This window comes from Anomalospiza imberbis, chromosome 6 (assembly GCF_031753505.1).
Source record: "Anomalospiza imberbis isolate Cuckoo-Finch-1a 21T00152 chromosome 6, ASM3175350v1, whole genome shotgun sequence".
Lineage (NCBI taxonomy): Eukaryota > Metazoa > Chordata > Aves > Passeriformes > Viduidae > Anomalospiza > Anomalospiza imberbis.
In genome coordinates this window covers 47,205,865-47,229,698 of record NC_089686.1, presented here as the reverse complement: position 1 = coordinate 47,229,698, position 23,834 = coordinate 47,205,865, and the positions used below count along the sequence as shown (strand labels likewise).

Here is a 23,834-nt window from a genome sequence, read left to right as displayed (position 1 = left end):
CACATCCCTGTCTGCGAGGTCCAGGCTGGCCCAAGCTTTCCGGTTTTTCCCCCTTTCCCTGGAAAGCTTTCTGGCCCAATGCCACTTGTTGGTGGCCACCCACGAGACGCTTTGATCAGCTCAGATGGGCAGTGCCGCCAGGAGGCTTTGCAGTCTGCCCCAACGCTTCCGAGCTGCTGCTGCAGCAGCAGAGGTTTTCCTCTGAGTCCCTGACATCCCCTGGTCGTTTCAGGGCACCTTTCAGATATTGCTTTTATTTCAGCTCCGTCTTTAGCTTCGCTTAGTTTCAGCTTTCTTTGGTTGACTTTGCTTTGTGAACACTGTCCTCACTCCTTGAAAATTTAATGGGAACTTACAACTGTAATTTCTCTCCTGAGCTGTGCTGATGATCACAGAGGTCAGACAAATTCAAGAGGCAGTGGTTTATTTTTACTGTATTATCAACGTTTTCAGGTGATGCTTTGCTGCAGCCCCATCCACTTTCAAACCAAAATACTTCCTGGGATTTTGCAAAACCCTTGGTGGTTAGTGCCGTGCTCTAGAGGCCTTCATATCCCTCTCTTTCTGCCTCCCTGTCTTCAGGTTTGCTGCGTCCATGGCTTTATTGGTCCTTCTCCCGCTCCCCCTTGCCGGCCCTCCTCGCAGGCAATGCCAAGGGCTGGAGTTTGGGGTGGAGGCAGCTATTGTTCCAGCTATCTGCAGTGTAATGTTCCTTATGACTGTATTAAATGAAGGGCGGAGGTCACACATCCCTAGTTTAAATTAGGTTTCGGCTGACCTTTAACAATATTACACTCGTGGATCCTCTCATAACTCACCGAATAAACTCCCCAGGGTTTTACCACCTCACTCTTTCCTTCCTACTGTAAGGATGCCCGAGGCTTAATGTGCTTCTCTCCAATTTCGCTTTGATTTCTAATCCTATCCCCTTCCTCCCCCCCAATACAGATATATTCACTCCTTTAAAGGTGGGGGGAAAGAACCTGTTCCTTTTCTCTTCTGGGAGACAGCTCTTTCTTTTGTGTCTCCTTCTTCCCTTCCCCGCCCCCTCCCCTTTCTTGACACAATGCACTATTTATTTGCACTGAAGGATAACTAAGAAGCAATTAAAAGATCAAAAGGCACAAACACAAGTAGATCCAGTGGCAACTTGTGGGGTTTATTTTGCTGTGGTTGCTGCTGCTGCTGAATCTTCATCAAACTGCTGCCGTGTTTTTCCCCCAGCCAAAGGACATCTACCTTACTGGGTCGCCTCTTCCTCCAAACCGACTTTTTTATGATCGCTATTTTTCACCCCCATTGTTTGCTATTGCAGTTGTTTACTGGAAAATCACTTGTTTTTCTCAGGGAGATTAACCCTCCAAGCTTTCTTTTGTCTACTCTCAGGAGGTCCTTGCGGTGAGCTGGGGGAAGGGAGCTGGGCTCCTTCAGCTATTAACAGTAGCTTACAGCCCTGCTGAACCCCCTGCCAAGGTTGGGTCCTTTCCTTTGATGGGGTTCTGCTTTTGCAGGGAGGAAAGGTGGCTTGCCTTTGTTAAGACCACCTCTGCTGACCAGTTTGCGAGGACACACAACTCGGATTTACTAAGTCCTGGGCATCTAGGAGAAACTCCAGAAGCCCAGGGTAAGGAGAAATCTGGAGCCCTGGCACACGCCGGCAGATCTCGTTGACGGCCAGGTCACTTCTTTACATGTTTAATTATCAGTGTAGGAGCTAAGAATTGATGTCTGTGGTTGAGACTGATGCGCACGGAACTGCTTCCTCAGCACCTCCCAGATGTGCCGATGTTTCGGTTGCAGCCTACAGACCTGACACCAGGACTGCTGGGTGTGATGTGCAGCGACACATCCCAGAGAACAGCACAGCAAACAGAAGGATGCTAGGGAGGAAAGGAAGGGATACCCAAAGCCTAGTGAGAAAGGAAAATCCTGCCCACGTTTTTTTGGGCACGTTTAGGGCAATTCTGACTGCTGAGAGATGCAGCAAACCTCCCATCCTTGGAGGGAAAAATAAAGTACAAACTTGAAAAAAAGCAAAAAAAAAAAAAAAAAAAAAAAGGGTTTTTAATTGCAGGCTGGGGTGAGGACTGCTGCATCCTTGCCCTTTCACACCACTAGCTATGGCAAGCACTACCTGAGGTGGGCCAACCTGCCGCTCAGGTCTCAGGTAGCCCCGCTCTTCTCTGCTCCAACAAGGGAGCGCGCCTGTGGCGGAGGCTGATACGCGTGCCCCTGCAGAGCGGCACCCTCCGGGGCAGCGGCGAGGGTGCGGGCACCGGAGGCTGCCTGGGGGCTGCCTTTGAAAGCCAGCGGGGATCCTTCCCGGGCCAGACTTGGAAGGCAGATCTTCGCGAGCCGATGCAGCCCGGTGTGCCTGCCAGGCAGCAGCGCAGAGCAGCGGGAGCGCGTCCTACCCGCGCTGCTGCACACGCACGGCAAAGCCTGGGAAAAGTCCCTTTGGCTTAGAGGCAGCAGTGCTCGCCTGCAGCAGCCGGCGGGAAGCAGAGGCGACCCAGCCAGCGGGAGCCGCGGCGGGAAGGTGCTCTGCGAGGTGCAAGATCCGGGTGCGGAGGGGCAGCGTCCATGTTGTCCACACGGACACGCAGGGGTGGCCGCGGGGGCTCGCTGCCACCCAGGCGGGGCTCGCTGCCCCCAGCGGGACAGGCACGGCGGCCGGGCGGGAATGCCCGTGCCTTTACCAGGGAGCTCCTCCGAACCGTGCGGCGACTGGCGCCGACACCTGTGCCCGTGTGCACCTAGAGGGGGACCCGAGAGAGGACGGACTGGGCGATCTCCCCTCTCCCACCCCGCAGGGACCCGGGGCTCGCCACCTCGCAGCGAGAGGCGCTCAAGGGGTGCTCCCCACGGTATTTTGGGCAGGGGCTCGGAGTGCGGATCCACAGCTCTTCCCCTCACCTGCGGGCCGGCCGCGGATACGCGTAGCCCCCCTTCCACCCGGGGCCGGCAGAAGGGGTAAAGCTCCCATCCCGGGTAGCAGTACGCAAAGAAACCGTGCGGCAAAAACTTTCTGTCCCCTCTTCCCTCCCGAGCTGGACTCCGGAGGGTTACGAGGGAGAAGGAGGGAAGAAAGGAAGGGAGGGAGGGAAGAGAGGGGGTTAGACCGCTCTGCAACATTATTGGCTGCGTGGCCGGGCTGGTGCTCGCCGGGAGAGCATGCCCATTGAGGGGGGGTATAAAAGGTATAAAAGCCGGAGCGCCCTGCTTGTCTCCTCGCTCGTGGGGCAGCAGCCAGTAGCAGCAGGCAGCGAGGCAGCTGGCCCCTTCGCCCCGACCAAGGCGACGCACTCAGTAAACACAAAAGTGAGAGCCACCCAAGGGGCAGCCAAAGCAGGAGAGAAAGAGAAGGGAAGGAAAAAAAAAAAAAAAGGCGAAAAACAACCCAGAAAAAAAAAAAAAAAAAGGAGAGGAAAAGAAAGCGTTCACTCGCTGTTTCTCTAGAATAACAGAATACCTGATCGTAACAAAATAACATCCTTCAGACAAAATCCAGCAGGGACTTGACATACCAAAAAGGCAAGGCGAGGAGAACCTGCCAGGGCGCGAGGAAGGCAAGCCAAAGCCGCGATCGCTGCCAGGGCAGGAGAGCAGCATGTCAAGCGCCGGGGCACACACGGATGAGCGCTGCCGGCAGCCCGCCTTCCTCCCCGGCCCGCCGCCGCCGCAAGAAGTTGAGAGTAGCAGCGGCAGTGCCAAGGTAAGCGCCGCTCCGCGCTGACCCTCCGCGGGCAGAGCACGGTGGGATTCCCCGCGCCGTGGCGGGCAGAGCCGTGCCGCGCCGGGCACCGCCGAGCCATCCCGAGCCGCGCCGGCCCCGCCGTCCCCACGCGTGTCACTAGAGGGACCCCGAGCGCCGGCCGAGCCGCGGCCGGCGGGGCGGCCCCGCTGCGGTGGGGTGCGCGGGGTATCCCCGGGGGTCCCTCCCGCCGCCCGCGCCGCGCGGCGGGGATGCTGCCGGCGGGGATGCTGCCGGCGGGGATGCTGCCGGCGGGGATGCTGCCGGCGGGGCCGCCGGCGCGGTCCCGCGTGGGGAGCGGCGGAGGGGCGGCAGCGCGCGTGTGCGGGCGGCCGCGGCCGTGCGGGGGCCGGGCCGGGGCTATGCGAGGTCACGCAGGGCTGAGCGGCCCCCGGCTGCCCGCGGCGCTCCCTACGCGCGGGGCGGCTGCGGGAGCGCGGAGACGCGCGGGGAAGGGACCGGCGGTTCTCCGGCTCCGGAGACCGGGGACATTATTAAACTCTCTTCTGCAAAACACTGCGGTGTGTTTGGTCTCGGGAGGGATAAAAATACAGAGAAGAAAAACAAGAAAGCGCAGCCAAAATGGAGTGAGAGTTAATGGTTGGCGTGCAGCCTTCGACTTTGTGTGATTTTTAAATTTTTTTTTTCTTCTTCTTCCTTCCCAGTTGTTTTTCCCTACAGTAATTGTTTTAAGAGCGCAACTTCGAAAGGTTTTAGCACTCAGTTGAGCAGTAGGGAATTGGGGCACATGAGGGAACTCGGATTTAGCGTGGCTGTACCAGCAGATGTGGCTGCCTCCCCTCCAGCCGAGGGTACTTCAGCGGTGTTGCTGATACGCCAGGTCTCGCTAGGGTGGTGTGGAGCAATCAAGTGTAAAACAAGGTTTGTGTGGGTGGTTTTAAACAGACACCTCGGGAGAGCCTCTGCTTTCAACCCAGCCTTCCTATACAAAATCCGTAGTTTTCTTCCAAATGCTGGGATATGCTGTGATGTGCTTGGAAGGCTAAGGCATGTTTTTCTTTGGGTTTGTTTATTGTCAGATTGTGTGTGTATGTGGGAGGCTTTTTTTTTTTTTTTTTTTTCTCCTTTTACTTTGCAGGGTTCAATGTGTTGGGATTTTTATTCCTCCTCGTGCCTTGATTTAGAGTGGAGTTGAGGAGCCTGGGTCGTGGGGTTTTGTTAAGGATGACTTTGTGCTAAGGACATCTGGAGGTATAAAACTGACTGACACTTCTGATTTGACTTCCACTGTGCTGTTTTGGACCCAACTTGACAATTTTGGTGGGGGTGAATGGGTCAGAGCTGTAAATCTTGTTCCGTGTTGCTGACACCCACACAAGTTCACTCAGCCTTTCAAAGGGGCTATCCCAGCTCCTGTGAAAATTCATTAAGGGATAAAAGGTTTGACACCGCAGGTCCCCTCCCACCACTGCATGAAATTTGAGAGCCAAAATGTGTCTGCGTGTGTGTCCCAGCGCTCTTTCTGACAGGTGATCTTTTTTTCAGCCCGGCTGGAGGGCTGCTGCCCTGACCAGTCAACCCGGAGTTGTCAGTGTGTGTCTTCCCCTTGATTCCTATAGGCTTCAGCACAAGTCCAGCTTGTCTCACGGAGCACCAGAGAAAAGCATTTCTGTACTTTTCTTTTTTTAAATAAAGCAAACACAGCAGGTGAGGTCTTATTTTTAGAGGGACCGAGGAGTTGGTGTGTTTCCAGCAGTGCATACGAGCACTCTAAGTGGCCCACCCTCTCCCAGCTCGTGTCCTGGGGCTGACCTCTCCGATCCTTCTTTGGATTGTCTTTGCTTTTAAAAGCTGATGAGTGTCTTAGCAGGGAAAGCGATATCGGCCTCCCTCGGCATGGTGGTGTGAGGGGTCAGGAGAGGTGGGGGGCACCAGGGAAGGAAGTCTGCCTTGGTGTTACAGCCTGGCTCTGAAGGGGTTAAAGTTGCTCTGCCAAGACATAAAGCAAGCTCAACGTGTTGTGGGAATATCATTTGCCAGTAGACTCCAGTCACCACAGTTCCTGATTTAACAGCTTAACTTGCTGTTAACTTTCCCTGATATACTCCAGGTTTTGGAAGGGAATGCAGAAGGGAGAGAGGAACAATAAAGAAAGGAGTTAAGTGAGGCTACTAAAACAGACTTAAATCCCTTCACTGGGTCCTGCCAGCTGTCTTTAAAAGAGTTAAGCAAGATTGCATTTCCTTTTTTTTTTTTTAAATACAATAAATCAAATATTTCTGGGCTGCATACCAAAATTTATGCAATACACTCTTACTCCCCAGTGGGGTGAGTAAATGGTACTGAATACCCCATTCACCTTTTTCAGCTTGATTTTTCCACAGGCACAGTAGTTCTCCTGCAGCACATACAGACATGGGGTACAGGCAGCACTTTCCTGCCCCGGCCCCTGTCCCACAGCCAGAGGAGGCAGGTGCCTCTCCGAGCTCACGGCATGGAAAGCAGAAAGGTGACCCCCCAGTGTGGGGCAGAGTGGGCTGCTGATGGGGACGAGCAGTGAAGACAAAAAAAGTGAGGGCTAAAAATAGCAGCAGTATTGCCAGCCTCAGCCATATGAATGTCATGCAAGCCAGGTGCCAAGAATCAGAAGGTATTTTATTTTTTTTCGAGCCTGAGCTAAACAGCAAAACCCCTGGTCCTCCTAAGTAGTTCTTATTTGCCTGACAACTCACTGGTCAAAAGTTTTATGTTTTGAAGCTTGCTTCTTCCAAGCTGTGGGTGGTTGGAAATCTTTCTCTTTCAGATGAAAAGAGAGGCTCTTCTGTGGCACAGCATGAGGTGATTCCGCTGCCTTCAGGTACTGCTGGACACCTCATCCCTGTGCCTCTGCCCAAGATGTGGTTCCTGGGTGGTTTTCAGCTGCCAAGGCACCTGCCTCTCACACTGGCTTCCATTATGCCTTTGCTCCTTGGCACCTCGGGGCATCATGGCCCAGCGCCCTGTGCGAGGCTGGGCTGCCCCATGGGCAGGGGCAGCATTCACTTGGTGCTTGAGAGGTTGGCACAAGCCTACATCCTGCTCCTTTGGGATTGCCACGCTCAGAACCAGGTCAGCTCCCCACTCTCCTGGGGCTGTCCATGGAGAGGAATAATGCAGAGAGGCAGATGCTCAGCATCTCTCACAGGAAATCATCAGAGTAGCGAAACATCAGTCTGCTCTTTTTTTTTTTTTTAAGGGATGGAGTATGAGGGATGCTGGGATGTGTTAACTGGGGTTTTCCCTTCTGACATGTGCCACTGGGTTTGGGCTGACGACTTTTCTTTTGCCATGCTCCCTTTTAAATGCTGCACTGCTCCACAAAGAAGCAAGATATTTTTTTTTTCTTTTTGCTGTCCAAATCCAAATTTTACAGTCTGGGCCATCTGTCAATTCCCTCCTACGTTGTTCTGTTCATATTAAATTGCAATGAAGGCCAGACTGAAGAAGGAATTAGGTCAGACAGGAGGTTTTGTCTGTGTTTTTGGGGAGATATTTGTTGCCCAAGAGGCATCATGGTTTGGTTTGCTCAGCACAAGCCTGGATGCAAGGGATGCCTGGGCTGTACTCTGAGACTTGGCAACTGGGCCTTTTAGCACATTGTGGCCTCTTGGCCCCCGACTCCCCAGCAGCTGGACAGAAACTGTCGATCCAGCTGATTCAGCAGCAGATCCTGAAAAAAATCTTTTAACAGTCTTGGGTGGGAGGGTGACTGCACTGCAGACCTGCCCTCAGGCTCACTCCCAGCACACCACAGCCTCTCAGAGAGAACCCTCTCTGCTGGCTAGGGGCTGCCAAGAGGTGTTTGGGGGTCCCTGGCCATGGGTGCAGTGACGTGTGCCACAAGGCAGGAATGCACAGGAATTCCAAGGTAGGAACATCCTGCACATGGCAGCCTGCAGCTGAACTGGTTCCAGTGGCAGCCTGGCTTTGTGTGCGGTGCTGGGGATGCTGGGAAAGGCATGAGAGGGGCATGAAGGATGGAGAGCAAAGCAGACCCTGTCCAGGGAGGGAGAGGCCAGCAGTGTGTGCTGATACCTTGTCTGAGCCTGTTCTGCACTGATCATGCTGCTTCAGATGTGAGTTACTCAGAGGAGCTTCAGGTATGATTCCCAGATGGTACAGGTCACCTGTGCAGCCAAGAGATTCCTCCTGCATCACCCTCTTGTGCGCTGTGTGGGGTCCAAGCCCTCTTCAGGAGGAATTTGGTGCTCAGGTTGTTGGGCATCTGGCGCATCTCACACTGCCATCCCACTTCATCCTAAAGCCTTTGAGCTCTACCTGGGCACATGAGGAGCAATAGCAGTCAGCATGGCTGGTTGAACCTGCTTTGGCAAGAATGTGGCAGTGGTAGCTGTAGCCTCTCTTCTAGCAGAGATAGGACCTTGTCCTTTAGGGAAGTGTCCCACTTCCCTTGTGCTGCCTTATTCCTGTTCCATTTCATTTAAGAGAGGCTTTCTAATAAAGTATGAAGGTTCTTCCAACCATTGGTGTGAATTTGCTCCTGTTCAACAGCTGAGGAGACCATGCCTATCCTAATGCTTGGGACTAGAAACCGAAAGCTGTGCTGTCTCATGTTTCCAGTGAAGAATGAAGTCTTGGAGGTATTCACAGGGCTTAGACTCATCATACTGAGCAGCCATTCAGTTCCTGCCACCAGTGCAGCTGGCCTGGTGTTTGCACCAACCAGGTCGTGGGCTGCAGGTACCCAGCTGTGCCATGACACCCTCCTTTGGGTGCAACTGCTCTGGCAGCCATGGTGAGGCGGGTGCAGGCTTTCCTGCATGGGTCTGCTCATCCCTGCCTGTGAGGGAGGGAAGGATCAATTGAAAGGTTATTGGGACATCTTGAGCCAATGATGGCACCCTGGGAGCTTCTGTAGCCTTTTTGTAAAGTCTGGGGCTTTTTATTTGCAGAGACATTAGGGCCAAAGGGACAGGGAAGGGTTTATGGGGTTGAGTTGGGTTGCAGCTCCATCAAGCTGGAGGGAAACTGCAGCACTGGGTAGTAAGTAAAGATGCTCTTTGCTTTGCTGCCTGGTTTCTCATTACACAGCTCAACTGGAAGGAGCAGGGAGACACCAAGGTGACAGCAGAGGGAAAGGCTGGTGTCTGGTGCATGGTCAAAGGTGGACTTGGTTGCATTTCACACCTCCACATTAGCTGTGCTCTGGATGACAGCACTGGGGCGCTGCCTGTTCCTGCTGCTTCAGGGGCATTTCCTGGCTGGAGTTATGGGGCGTGTTGGCACCTGGAAAGAGCTTGCAGTGGAGGCAGGGAAGGCTGCCAGGGGCTTGCAGTGCGGCTTGTGCAGGAGCAGGTATTTTCTGAGGAGCGCAAGTGTTTTTCCACAGAAGGTATCAGGTCTCCCCAGCATCAAATATCACCTGCTGACAAAATCTCACTCTCCCCTTGCTTCAGAGCATCTCACCCTTTACTTTAGACTGAATGTGGAGGAAGAGTGGTGTTTGTCACCTGTGCCACCGATCAACCCCTTCGTGTCGGGTCTGGCTCTGGCATGGGGAGGCCAGCATGCAGCCTGCTCATTAGCCACAGTGCCCACAGCCAGCATGAGCCTAACGGGGCACGCGATCATGTGGGTATCCTGAAGTCCCATATGATGCCTTTGATGGCAACACTGGCTGGTGGCAGATCCGTCACCCTGGCAATGAGCGCTGGCACTACCTGAGACCTGGGAACACAAGCAATTGGGATCTGCATAAAAAGGGGTGAAAAAAGGACAGGAGCAGGGTGGCTGGTCTGTTGTCAGCTGCAGATCTGGCTCCTGACGCTGCAGCAACAGGGGCATGACTCCAACAGTGAAAGTGATGCTGTGTTCATGTTGGAGAGGCCCAATAAACAACTGTGGGCCACTTGATTAAAAAAAAAATGAGGTGAAAAGGTGCTGGTGGTAAAACACTGCAGCTTGGCAGCATGGTGTCAGAGCCTGGTGCCATCCCTCTGCTCCTACTGTAATACAGAATAAAGTCCCTGCAGTGTGCTGAAGGGACCATTGCGGCTGGAAAAGCTGATCCTGGTCCCATCACTGGCTGATTTGAGACCAGCTTGTTCCCAGGGCTGCTGCCTCTTATGTCTAGAGCTTTCAAGGGCTTCTGCCAGTCGTGCTGATCTCTGCCAGCACAGGCTGAGCAATACTATGGCCATCAAAACTCAAGCAGGAGGAACATCCCCCACAGCCCACCCAGACCTTGAAACCTCTGTTTTGGCTTTTCCTGCTGCTGATCCCTGTCCTCCCGCTGCTCAGTAGAGCTCATGACTTGTAAGCATGATGCATTTATAGCGGTGACAATTTGAGTTACGTGCTACTAAAAATTCAGGAGCAAGGGTGTCTTTATTGCTGGCAGGACCATAGTGGGGCCTCGGGGGACCTGGGCTAATTTCCTGGCTGTGCTGCAGACTTCCCCTGTGACCTTGGGTGAGTCATTTAATCTATCCTGGGCTTCGGCTCCATCTCCGAGCATCCCGGGGGGGTGAGGTAATATTCATTAACTGATATTATTCTCAAATTGCTCAGATGCTGTGGTGATGAAAGGTGGTTGTGAGACCTAGTGTCTTGGTTGAATATTAGCAAGGAGAGAGGATGCTCTGCTTGAGATTAGGGCTGCCACCCACTGTCTGCTATTTTGATGTACATCTCTTCATTTTGAGCTTACCTGTCTGGTCAAAACCCAGTGTTATTTGGCTGTATATGTACTGTGAGGCTCATCACTGAGGGACTATAATGCCTTGAGCCATTCATGGGTTTTGCCCCATCCTGTGGGGCGATAGCACCCTTGCTTTACACCTGCAGAGGTTGACATGGAGGTAAAGCTGTTTGCTGGAGCCAAGTCTTTGGGCTAGTTAGCAAATATCCAGGGAGCTTCTTTTTTAATGCTCTGCACTGTCTGACACTGCCTTTACTCTCCCCAGTGATGCCTCAGGTGTGTTTCCCATGGGACCACATTATTCCTGGGGGATGTCTTCTCAGTCCCAGCTCTTGTCAGCAAACACAGCTTGTGCAATCAGCCTCTTGATTGCTTGAGCCTCATCTCTCTCACATGCCCGGGACAAAAGCTCTTCTTCCCAGCTTTCCTCAAAAGCAGCTCTAGGACAGGTTGAAGCTTCACTCGATTTTGCTTTGCGTGGATATCTTTTCAGACAGGACACAAAAACTTGTCATCAGAAGAGGAAAAAAACCACCTACTGATAATAATTTGAATGAATTCCCTTTTAAAAGGGGAAAAGAAAAATCACACTGTTGAAAGGGCAGGGGGAATAAAAGCCTTTAAGAGGTAGGCTGAAATGGGATTTTCCAATGGAAAAACTGCTTCAATGCAAACCTTGTGTGCCCGGAGCTGCTGCCTGGCGGGCCGAGCACAGGGAGCTGGCCTCACCCCAGCGGCTGTCGCAGCGCTGCCGCTCCTTCCCTGCAGCAGCAGCATCCCGACATGGCTGGGCATCACCTCTGCGGCGTGCTGCGGGCGGGGGCACGGGCCAGGGAGGTGGCAGAGAGGGGTCTGTCCCGCAGTGCTAACGCTGTGCCTCTGTCCCCAGGTGCAGAGGATGTGCGCGGCGAGGCGGATGCTGCTGCTGCTCCTGGCTTTCCTGGCCTACACGCTGGACTCGGCTGCCGCCTACGGCACGGCGGAGACCCTCTGCGGCGGGGAGCTGGTGGACACGCTGCAGTTCGTCTGTGGGGACAGGGGCTTCTACTTCAGTAAGTGCTGGGCAGCTGCCAGCGGCGGGCAGGAGGCTGCCCCCACCCCACACCTTGCCTCAGCAGAGCCAGGCCGGGAGGGAAAGGAGGGGTTTCCCAGCCTGATGCTTTCCCTGATTTCTTTGTATATGGCAGTAGGCCAGGAGAGGAGCAAGAAAATGGAAATGCTCAGGGTGACATGCACTTGGCACTGGTTTTGGGGACTGTCTGGTACCATGGGGAAGCTGGGTCCCGCATACGATGCTCAGGATAGTCAAATGTCTCTGGGGAACCATATGTGGTTGGTTCACCAGTGAGATAAGGGCAAGTCATTACAATAACGAGGATGTCTGCAGCCAGTGCTCTGCTGAGCTTGGGTCCTGGTTTATTTTGAAACTTTGCTGCCTAAGCATTGCATCCTGACAGCAGACAGGAAGCTGAGCACTCTCCCCTCTCGGGTAGGCTTTGCTTGGGTATAGCAGTACGTTCTAGGCTGCTCCCAAAACTTTGTGACAAAGCTTTGTGACCTCCGAGCTACCACTGGTGAAGTTGTTGCTGAAGAGTGATATCTTAACCCTTTGCAGGGCAGCTAATCCAAAAAAATGCAGCGCAGCTGTTGTGTGCAGCATGCAGATGGCTTCAGACCAGCTGACTGCAGCGGGCTTTCCACCAGGATGCTTTGGGTCTTTGAACCATTGGCAGTACAATGGATTAGCTGGTAAACAGGGAGGATGAGGAGTAAACCAGTGACAATGGTTTATTGGTCATCTCAGTAATCTATGGGCAAAGGTGCCTCGAGTGTGATAACCTTGTTTTGGTGTTTCGGTGCCCTGCTCTGCTTGGTAGTGGGAAGACATTGTGTCTTGCTTCCCACTGAGGAATGAGCCACAGGGTGACTGACTACAGGAAAGATGGAAAGCCAAATGGAGGGGAAGAAGATGGAGATACCAGCTGCACATGGTGTTTTTGGCAATCTTGTCCCTGCCTTGGCAAAAGGAATTAAAAAGTCACTTTCAAGTAAACAGGGTGTTTTTTTGGAGGAGTAGGGGTTGAGAGCCAGCCTCCGTTGTGTTCCAGTCTGATTGTGCAGGGAACAACGGGGTACTGCAAAGTTAGGGAACGACTTTGGATGTCCTTTTCCAACCTGGGTGTCCCTTCTCAACCTGGATGCTTTACTAGCATCCTGCTGTTTGCTGATGTTGAGTAGAGAGAGGTACAGGGATCCCACACTCAGCCACAGCAGGGTTCAGGTTGGGAAGGGCTTCAGGTTCAGTTTTGGGCAGTTGGTCGGGCTGCAGGTGGCTTTGCAGCCCTCAGGGAGCAACCCCCCTGCCCCATCCCAGCTGAGCAGCGGGATCTTCTCACGGCTCTCTGGGCGCTGTGGGCAGGCAGTGCTTTTGGGTGCTCTAGGTGCACTTCCTCGCTGTGATGGAGCCAAGCAGTGAGGGTTTGCGTGGCAGCTGCCCTTCCTCTCTTCATCTCCCCTTCCCTTACCAGCATGGCAAGGAGGCAAGTGCCTCTCCTGCTCTCACAGCTCTCCCTCTCCCTCTATATGTAGAGGAGCATCTGTCTCCCTCCCTGCTTTCTCTTCCCTCCTCCCCCTCTCTGGGGATGAAAGGGAATGGGGCTTTTGTTTTAAGGTCAAACTGACCTCCTTTCACCTCAAATAACCCAGCTGCCCAGGCCAAAATAAAAACACTTTTGAAGGCAGACAAGTCTCTTGGTGCCAAGTGGCCAGTCGGGTGCTTGGAAGGGGGTTCTTGCTTTATTTCTTTTTGTCCTCTCCAGTCTTCACCTTTCTGAATATTTCTGGTGAGACCAGGTACTGGGGGTGAAACACAGTCCAATATTTTAGCCCTTTCAGGATCTGACCAGCCTGTGCTATGCAGGGCTGAAGATGTTTGGGCAATGCCTCTACTTGATGAAGGTTTTGGACATCCCCATTTCACTTAATTTTTCCCCGTCTACCTCCATCAGTTGGTCTCATCAGTGATTATTTCTGACCATGTTCATCTTCACGCCTAAACCCACATGGCTGCACTATTGCGACCATGTAGATGCAATAGGTCAAAATTGTGTTGCACCATCGTGGGTTTACATCTTAAAACTGGGCCTGGGTTTGTATTGAGTATCTCACAGCTTGGGATGTATGACCTGATGAGCAGCCTGTGCTAAAGCAGCTGTTCACACAGGAAAGAAATGACTTGGGGAGCCTCGTCCTGTGCAAACCCAAGGGCCCGCTTGCTGGACAGGCTGGTAATATTGAAAAAAACAAAAATGGTATGAAAATCCTTTTTTTTTTTTCTGTTGAAGCAATTATTTAAGAACTTGTGATGCTCTGCATTCTTGCAAGAGAGCACTTTGCTAGCGAAGCTGGCTGTGAAATACAGTGATCTTTGCATCAGTGCAAGGGGGATGCATGCACAGATGGTGGTCCTGGGAGGCACCACGCTGGCAGGTGCTTAGGGCCAAGAATGATGAGGCTGCCTTCAAGAGCTGGGGCTGCAGAAGAGCCGCACTAACAGGGGCAGGGCCGGCAGCACTGGTTACCTAGCCATGGGACATGGTGGACATGGTGATGCCAGCTCTATCCCAGGCATGCATGGGCAAGCTAGAGCTGAATCTGAGCACGCTTTACTCTGCACTGGTGATGCTTCCTCTCTGTGCCTTTTAAGTCTTTTGGCTTGGCTGGTAGCTGCTGTCAAGATGGTGGCTTCCTGTCCTGGCACTGTGGCAGGGTTGGTACCCCTGCTCCCCAGCACCCACCCAGGGACAGCGGCACAGCCCACGGAGGGATGCCGAGTCCAGCCGGGAGTGAAAAGCGGGGCAGGTCAAGAGGAAGCCTCAGCCCTGAAGTTGCTGTCATGCAGCGCTGGCAGGGAGGGAGAAGGGGCTTCAGGGGGAGAGGCGGCCGACTTTTCTGTAAACAACAGCTCCTGTTTCCTCCTTTCCAACAGCTGATAAGAATTTAGCTCTTTGCAGCCGCTTGTGCTGACGGGGCACATTCTTGTGCACCCGCCGCTCCTGCGAATAATACTAGGAAAAAGCAGGGGGGAAAGTGCGGTGCCGGGGTGGGGGAGGGCCAGGCCGGGGGCACTGGGACGGGGCCTGGTGCTGCACAAAGGCCCCCTTGTTGCTCCCAACATTCCTGCGACAGGGGCATGGGGACTGTTTACACCCAAAGTCCCCTTCCACTCGGCTGATCGCCTGATTGACCGGAGGAGAGGGGACCCAGCCAGGGTGGCACCAGCACCGTGCACCTCTCTCTGCAGCATCTGTTCAACCCCAGTGAGGGTGGGGAGCCAGGAGCAGTGGGGTGTTCATGCTAGGGAAGGGACCCTCCTGTTCCTCATGGCAGTGGGCACTGTGCCTCCTATGGCACAGTGGCGTAGCTGAGCTGCAGGTACACGGCCTCTGGGTTTTCCCAGGAATGGGTTTGGCTTTGTGCCACTTCTGGGATGCCCTGTCAAGAGAGCCTGTACCTAGGCAGGAATAACCCCAGGCAGCTGGAGGGCTTCACACTGCCAGGCTTTGCATCACAGGACTTTGCATCTCAGGGCTTGTCCCCTCAGCAGTGCTGTAGAAGGTTTCGGTGAAGCACAGTTTTGGGAAAAAGGGAGCCTAGCCATTCATTGAAGGCCAAGAGGAAGCGCATTTCCTCAGGAGGAGGAGGTCGTTGCTGTGATGGGAAGTGGCTCGCGTGCCCCGGTGATGCCACAGCCTGCTGCCCACACAGTTCTCCCCTGCGGGCAAGGGACAGAGTGTCAAAACCCTCCCTGGGTTTTGCAGTGTGATACATTGAGATGCCACCCATGGGCAAAAGCCAGGAAATTCAACCTTTAGTCCCTGTGTAAATTGTGTTACAGAACAAACGCTCTTCCCAATCCAGGTCAGCAGCAATATTGCTGTTAGCCAGCAATGTCCTGTTGTCTCCAGGTGCTTTCTGAGACTAAATCCCTGTTTGTTATGTTTGCTTATTTTTTTTCCTAAAGTAACTCTTCCCTGGAGGATTGTAGTGGCATTTGGCAAGGTCTGTACGGACTATTATGTAATGGAAACGTGCCCTATCAGAGAGTCACGGTGGAGCTGGCAGTGGTGCCGGCAAGGGGAACAGCTTGCAGCAACTTCGTGCAGGAGAGAAAGGGCAGCACATTGGGGCTGGGGGCCACACAGGTACTCGATGGCCAGGCAGGGGCAGCAATCAGGGAGGAAGAGGCTGTGTCACTGTGGTGGTCCCTGCTGGGAGCTCACCCTGGTGGTGGCACACACGGGCATTTGCAAACAAATGCTGTCGTGATCTTCCTGTGTGTACCTACGCCAGAAATTGCCCTTGAAGGCGCAGCGGTGAATATAGTCCCGTTTTCCTTATTGTTTTTCTCCTCCCCTCTTCTTTCCAAACAAACACATAACTGCAAGTGGGAAACTTCTGTTTTTGAGAGGATATATGTAACCTTTGAAAACCTCAACTTCTCCTCAAACCATGTGTGTCATCACTTGTGCAACCTTCTGTTCAGCGGGAGTGTGAATGTAGCCCTTAGGGAATGTGCTAGCAAGAGGGGGTGACTTTAATTTTTTTCTTTTTCCCTTCTGAACTCTCCTTCTGCCCATATCAGGATGCCTTTGTGGAGCAGCTTAATGCTTCAGCAGCCTGCCATGGATTGAGTTGGGCACTGGAATTGTTAGGACTTAAGCAGGGGCCATGTGTGGTGTGGGGTGTTGCTGGAGTGCACCTCTATCACGTATCTCACTGGGCATTGCATGCACAGAGAAGAAAACATGCAGCTGGCCCTAAGCTGGCTCCTGTCCCGGTCTCATTTGGCCATCACCACCCCAACTGCTTACTCTGGCATCACTTGAGCTGTGGGCACCCAACACATCTGCCCTACCTTTCAAGGGAGGGCCCAATCCAGTATTTATTGACCACAAGAGAGCAAATTAAACTCCTAAAAGTGATCCCTTCAATGAATCTTTGCCAAGGGTGAACCAATCTTTTTATCTCCCTGTGGGGCTTGTTAAAGGTCATGCCTGAAGTTCTTCTAGAGAAAAAGAAAAGGAAGGTGGTGGCACAAGGGGGATGAATGTGGACAACAAAGCATTTGAAATTACTCCCACAGGCAGGTCTCATGGTATGGGTCAGCTGCCCGATCCAGCAGCACACTGATGCTGTGTTTTGTTTGTGTGACTTCTGAGCATGGTGGAAATGCACCAGCATGGACCAGAGGGCTCCTGGCCTATGGGTACACGACTGATTTTAACAGAGAGCAGGTGCTCTGCTGTCAGGTTATTACAGAGGCAGCAGCGAGGTGTTTTTGTGGTGTTTTGCATGCCAGCATTGTACACATGGGGCTCCGTTGTGCATGGAGAACTGTGTTGAATATGCATGTTTCCATTGCACATGCGGGGCTGCATTGAATCCACAGAATTGCATCCCACGTGCAGTCATGTGTTGCATATCTGGGGCTGCTTCTCACATGTGGGGTTGCCCTGTATGCCTAGAGAACTGTGCTTTACAGCCTTTGTCCCCATGCACTTTGGGTGGGCATCCAGGGTGGGATACCCTCCAGGGAAAGTGGTCAGTTCCATGTAAGCTAGCCTTAGGTCTTCGGCAAGGCCTAAGGCTCGGGTGCCTGCTTCATCGGGAGTGCAAGGGGTGTGGATCATGGGTCATGAACAGGGCTGGTGTGGACAGTGGTGTGCGTTCCTGCAGGCCAGCTGGGAGGTGAGGGCTCAGCATGCCACAGTGAGCAGTGCTAGGCATTGCGCTTACATCACTCACTCTGTTTTCCCTATGCCCAAAATCTCCTGGCTGGGATGTGGTACTGGATCCTGTTTGCAAGCCCCACTGTTGCTGGCCTCTGCTTCCCTCCCTCGGAGCACCTTGCACTGGGAAGAGGTGCTTGTGGCAGTGTGCAGAAGCCTGGCTGCAAACCCCACAATAGCACAAGAGTATAACATGCTACGTGCAAAAGCATGGAGAAAATCCTTTTGTTTTGGGCCAGTTTACATTCTGGAAGGCACAATTCCTAAGCAAATTTGCTTTGCATCAGAAATTCAACTTTACCCATCTCTTTTATTTTGAGAGGGGGAGGAAACATGGTAAAACTGATGTAAGCTGTTCCTCTGGAGCAGTTTGGCCATCATTAAGCAGTGATATGAAATGCACTTGGTCATTGCTGCACCAGACATGGGCTTTTGCATCCTTCTTCAGGCAGAAATGGGAGAGGAACCCTTATTAAAAGATTAAGTTTAATAGCTATTCTTGGCGGGTGTAGGAGCCTGTATTCTTTCTGCAGCTGTCTCAGAGCTGTCCCATCTGGTAAAATTTAGCTGCCTTGGTTCGCTTCACCTGCCTGAGTGTTGATCCGGCGGAGGGAGGTTGGCAGCCACAATGCTGTGCTGCTTCTTTCTAATAAAATTCGCTTGCCAGGATCAACATCAAAGATGGTCGCAGTAATCAGCATAGCACTGGCAGTCAGGCTGGGCTTGAGCTTCCTCATCTCAGCTGGGCCCAAGAAGGCCACCCGTGCCAGAGATAGAGGAGGGAGATAAACCCCCATCATTTAAAGTGCCTTTAAACTGCTGCTGGAGACATGTGTTGGCATCAGTAGCATTTGTCTGGGAAAGTCTTAACATGAGACTTGGCTGGTTTGCGGGCATGTGTCAGCTGGTCTGGGAGAAGCGCTGCTGTGTTTGAAGGACGTGGAGCCCACCGGTCTCTGGTGGCTGGTGGTGGAGGGATGCCTACAAGGAAATGGGGAGAGGGTCCACCCCAGGTTGATGGCTAATGCCAGGATCTCTGCTGTTGCAGGTAGACCAGTGGGACGAAATAACCGGCGGTTCAACCGAGGGATTGTGGAGGAGTGCTGCTTTCGGAGCTGCGACCTGGCTCTGCTGGAAACGTACTGCGCCAAATCCGTCAAGTCAGAGCGTGACCTCTCTGCCACCTCCCTGGCAGGCCTGCCGGCACTCAGCAAGGTGAGGAGGCTGTGCAGGGTTGGTGGCCTTCCTCTGAAATAAACAGAGAGAGCAAAGATGGGAAGGCCGTGGGTGGAGAGAACAAACCCCAGCTGCAGGGTCTGATGTTTCTGCAGAGCTTTTGAGAAACAGCCACCACTGGCAAGTCGCGTGAAATAGCCTGCCAAAAGTCAGCTCTTAGTGAGGTGGGGAACCAGAGGTGGGCTGAGTCACAGAGTCATAGCATGGTTTGGGTTGGAAGTGACCTTTAAAGGTCATCTAGTGCAACCGCCCTGCAATAAGCATCTGCTGGATCAGGTTGCTCAGGGCCCTGTCCAACCTTTCTGTGACTGTTTCCAGGGATGAGGCAATATTTCCATGGGAGGGATGGAGGTCCAAGAAGGGAATCCCTATCTAGAGAGTGGGCAGGCTTGAGTGGAGGCTAATATTGCTGTCCCTCTCCTTGCAGGAGAGCTTCCAGAAGCCCTCGCATGGCAAGTACTCCAAGTACGATGTGTGGCAGAAGAAGAGCTCCCAGCGGCGGCAGCGGGACGCGCCCAACATCCTGCGAGCTCGCCGGTACCGGTGGCAGGCAGAGGGGCTGCAAGCGGCTGAGGAAGCCAAGGCGCTGCACCGTCCCCTCATCTCCCTGCCCAGCCAGAGGCCCCCAGCGGCGCAAGCCTCCCCAGAAGCGGCTGGCCCCCAGAAATGAACCCTGACCAGCTGTCTCGATTTTTGATCTCCTGGGGGAGGGCAGGAGGACTGGCGATTCCTGACCCCCAAGCCCCTCCGTCCCCAGGGCTGCTGAGCCGAGGAGTGGGGCGGCGGGGCACCCTCACGCCGCTTCGGCCCCAACCGAACAACTGACACAGCAAGGAGGGGATGGCGGCGGCGGTGGCGAGTAGCACCGCTCCCACGGCATCTTCCTTGTGGGGTGGGGGGGAGGGTCGTTTCGTTTCCCACACCTGTTTCGTTTCCCTGTGCCCCTGGTATTTCCAAACCTGTACTTGCGAAGGGACAGTCTGGCACTTGAACTTTTTGCTGCTGGGTGCTGCATGACATCCCCGGTGTCAACGCCAGAAGACAAAAGAAAGAGCAAGAGGAAAAAAGGATATGAAGTCAAATCCTTTTTTTAATCTTTTTTTTCTCAAGAAGCGTCCATTCCATGTCTTTCTTGACAATAAAGTGAAAAAAACAATAGAACGGGGAGAAACATTGAGGGATAAAAATTTTTTGCCTCATTCCCATCCCACTTTTTTTCCTCTTTTTTTTTGTTTATTTTTTTCTTTCGGTTTTTCTTATTTTTATAAGTTTCTTTTGCACCTTTAAAAGAAAAACGTACCTGAGAAGATGTTCCGAGGAGCCCCCATCTGCGTTTTTGTGTGTGTGCTTCATTACAAGATTCCAAATCGACTTGCACCTTTTTTGAAATCACCGATGACGGGAGAAAGAGAGGAAGAGGAGAGAGAAAGCAAAAAAGAGAGAAGGAAAAGGAAAGGGGAAAGAAGAAAAAAAGAAAAAAGTGAGCTGATGCTCACTTTAAATGGAGGAGGCGTCTGCATTGCACATTTGCCACGGATTTAGTTGATTTATATATATAATATATTATATAACTTTTTTGGCAAAAAAGCACTATTTTTATGGGACATTTTGTGTAGTATCTGAAGAGGGATTGTAATGTTTAAAATGTGTTATGGTGCTAAAGTAAGTTGGAAGGGAAAAAACCCAGAAATAGCAAGGGAGGGTGGGGAGGGAAGGACAAGATAGCGAATACTGAACTTGAAATTTTAGCTTTTCGTTTTAGGAAAAGTGTGATAAATGTGTTTCTTTTCTCTTCTGAAATATAGCTTGGTCATGACCATATGAGCTAGTTGGCTGTTACTCATGTACACAGATGCACGCACACACAGAATACATCGACACGCATCCTTTTTTTTTGTTTAAAAAAAACAAAAACAACACAACCACCGCAACTTAGACTGAAAGGGAACTGTTCTGGAGACTAACTATTTTGAACGGTGAAGGTGTTGCCAGTTAGAACTCAAGGCCCTGCTTCTGCACAGACCCCTTGGCCATGGAGACCCCCTGGACCCCCTGGAGCTTGGCTTCCTGAGCCAAGGGGAATCTTGCTGTTCCGTGTCCTTGCTGGAGTGCCGATGGTCCAGCGAGCAGGCTGGCAGGCAGCCCTCACACCGAGCCCCTGCAGAAGCAGCAGTTCCACGCCCTGCCACCTCCTTTTCCTTCTCTTGCCCTTTGCGTTCTTCTCGCCGGACCCTCGCGTCCCTGCCCTGCTGCCCTCGCGGCGCCGCGCAGGAGGAAGGGCTGCACCTGTCCCCGGGCGGCTGCAGGGCTGGGACTGCTGCACGGGGTGGGGGGAAAGGCCAGTCTCTGCCTTGAGGCTCGGGACTCGGTGAGCGGATGGGTTTGAGAGGTGGGCAGAGGGCTGTAAAATAGGTTGGGTTTAAAATGGTATATATTATCTGTCTAGAAACCGTAAAAAGGGGGGAGAATCAATTACATCTCCCTAATATACTCTCACTTGCTAATAAAATGGGGACACTCTGTTAACCAGTTCTGTACTTGCTTTGTCTTATATATCCATACATTTAAAACATAAAAAAAAAAAAGACTACTTGAATTGTATTCTACTTCGTGGTTTGGAGGGGAGGGCTAGGGGAGTCTTGAGAGGGGGAGGATTTTAATGTATAATCCTTTTGTTTGTTATTACCTTGCAATGTTGAGCCATGAAGCCTTTGTTTAAAAAAATGGCACTGCAATACACAACAAAGAAAATCCTTTATTTATTTTATTAAATATATATCGAAAAGAATGAAAATCGGTCCAAATTAGGGAGGGGGGAAGGGAAGTGGGTGGGGTGGGAAGGCAGAATAAAAACAGAGAAATTGCAAATAATTGACTTTTTTTTTTCCTTTTCATGTGTCTTTTTTTTTTTAAACTTAGTTTTTATTTTTTAAAAAGAGAAGTAAAAGCTTTCCTGGATGCTTTGTACCAAAAAAGAAAAAATTAAAAAAAAAAAAAAAAGAAAACCTGTTAAGCAAATAAATATCCATCCAGAATATGAAGCCTGACTTTTACTTTTCATTTATTTTTGCTCCTGGGGTGAGAGTTGGGTGGGAAGAAGGCCACGCCAAGAGCCACTCCCTGTGGAGGAGCAGGGTGCGCTGCAGCTCCTATTTTGGAGCTCAAAACTGCAGGAGAGCGTGCAGTACCCTTAAACACAACATGAAACCTCGGTCCTGTGGCAGATGCCCCCCTGAAGCCCCCAGTCATCTGCTCAGTGATTCTTGGTGAGATCTGGGGTTGTTTCCCAGCAGCTGTTGGGCTTTGCTTAGCTTTTACCAGTTTGGGTTGTTCCCAGAGCCCTGAAAGCTGGATAGGAACTGAAGATGGCAAAAAAGAACAAAGAACTAAGTGTCTAGGTTAGATTTCCTGATAGATGGAGCTTCTCTGGTTTCTCGGGGTAGATACAGCCTCTCTTGACATTTTTAGAAATCCCAAAGATCTGCTTTTCATCACATACAACCATCATGCACCGCTGCAAACAGAAGGTAGAACACTGAAGTTCCAGTTTGGTAAAAGAACAACTGTAGGTAAAACAGTTCCCACCATTTCTTTTAAAAATTTGCAATAAACAACAACAAAAAAATTCACGCAGTTTCTCCTTTTGGGATTTTTGTGGTTGGTCAGGGAGGGTTTTGCACAGATGTAGGGCTGACTGCTTCCTCTGGACATGTACTTTATTGCAGGTGGAGAAAAGATGTGTCTGCCTTTCTGACCGTGTTCCAAGGCCTGGCACAGGTTTTGTTCATATTAAAATGTGTCCCTATGAAGAGTGAGGACTGATTTAATCATGGCTTCTGGTTGTAACTGATGGAAATTTTGCTTTTGGGAACTTTGGTCTTTTTCTGCTCTTTGTTGTGTAAGCCACTGTCATAAGGGGAAGCAGGAAGGAAAGCAGCAAAGCTGGAAGCACCATAAGGATGATGATGTTTCCAAGCATGGCTCTTCCTAAACCCTCTGTTTTGCCTTATCCTATCAGGAGTCACCATGGGGCCAGACCAGAGCAGCTAATTTCTTTGGATATCAAGAGACTTCAAAATGTGCCAATTTGCCTTTTGGTTTGTCAAGGACTGCCTTTACTTGCAAGGAAAGGCAGAAGCTGCCTCTGAACATCATCCTGGCCAGAGGGTGGGAGTCTGGATGAAATTGCACCTTTGCTTTGTCTCGAGTGTCTTCTGTTGCCTGCAAAGGCTCTTTTCAAGGCGGGAGGTAAGTCATGGGCTTAGTCTGGGAATCTCAGACAGCAGGCTTGAGAACAAACCCAAGCCTGCCATGTTTTCTCAGATGGATGGGCAGAACTGGTTTTTGGAATGATGCCTCTGTGTTCACGCACAGCTCTGAGTGCTTAGCTGCTGGATTGCAGGAGCATGGCAGTCTGCAGCAGTGAGGGGCAGTGATCCCTGGGGAAGCACAGCTGGCATGTCTGAGCTTTAATGCACCTCCACATCCAGCCCAGCTGGTCCAGGGACCTCCACCCACTGCCCTGCTGACGTGCAAGAGGGTGGGGAGGCAAAGGATAGTTTCAGCAGAGAAGTTCTAAATGCTGCTTAGAGATCCAGGAACAACTGGTAGAGCTAACCCTGCATCCTAGCCCAGCCCCAGCTCTGACCCCTGGGTCTCAGTATTATTATGTAGCTCTGCAGGCAGCAAAGCACAATTTTTTTTTTTTTTTTTTCATAAAACATCTTTAGAGGGCATTTTCCCAGGTGATACCCAGAGGAATACTGGGAAGGAGGTAAGATCCAACTTGCTGTGTGGAAGTGGCTACACTATTTTCAAGGTATACTAGTGGCTACACTAGTGGCTACAATAGTGGCTACACTATTTTCACAGTGGCTACAGTATTTTCAAGGTATATGAATCAGTGTCTCTGGATTTGTCTGGATAGAGGGAGACACAGGAGAAAAAAACCACCACTAACCAACAGATACTTTTCCCTTTTCTTCCCCATTTTACATTATTTCTTAGGGTTTTTATGGTTTGTGTTTTTTTTTTAAATCCAGAATGCAGATGAGCTGTTACCTAGCGTTCAGTGAGTTGTACTAGTGCCATCATAATAGACTGAGCCTCCAAACTGGTTCCTCTGTGTCCCAGAGCAACTTCATCCCTTCAATCCTGCCTGTTCTCAGAAGTCTCTCAGTGATGTACCTAGCTGCACTAAGTGAATGACCTACCTGCACCAGGCAAAGGGGAAAAAACATGTTTTTTTTTTTTTTTTAAATCACCTGATTTCTTTGTTGCATCTATAATTGTCCACCGTTTTTTTACGTGGCTGGGAGGAGACCTGAGAAAGGTACTGTTGTACCACGGATTATTTCATTCATGCACTCAGCAGTAGGCAAGACTCAGATGC

The 23,834-nt window shown here is 51.7% G+C and overlaps 1 protein-coding gene across 1 annotated transcript; it reads left to right on the top strand.

Moving 5' to 3' along the window:
* Positions 1-2,936: 2,936 nt before the first annotated feature.
* Positions 2,937-21,483, top strand: IGF2 (insulin like growth factor 2). Its single transcript, XM_068193948.1, has 4 exons — positions 2,937-3,715; positions 11,305-11,467; positions 18,255-18,421; positions 18,870-21,483. Exons 1-4 carry the CDS (start codon positions 3,611-3,613, stop codon positions 19,110-19,112), a joined length of 678 nt encoding a protein of 225 aa, XP_068050049.1. The 5' UTR covers positions 2,937-3,610; the 3' UTR covers positions 19,113-21,483.
* The last annotated feature ends 2,351 nt before the right edge of the window (positions 21,484-23,834 follow it).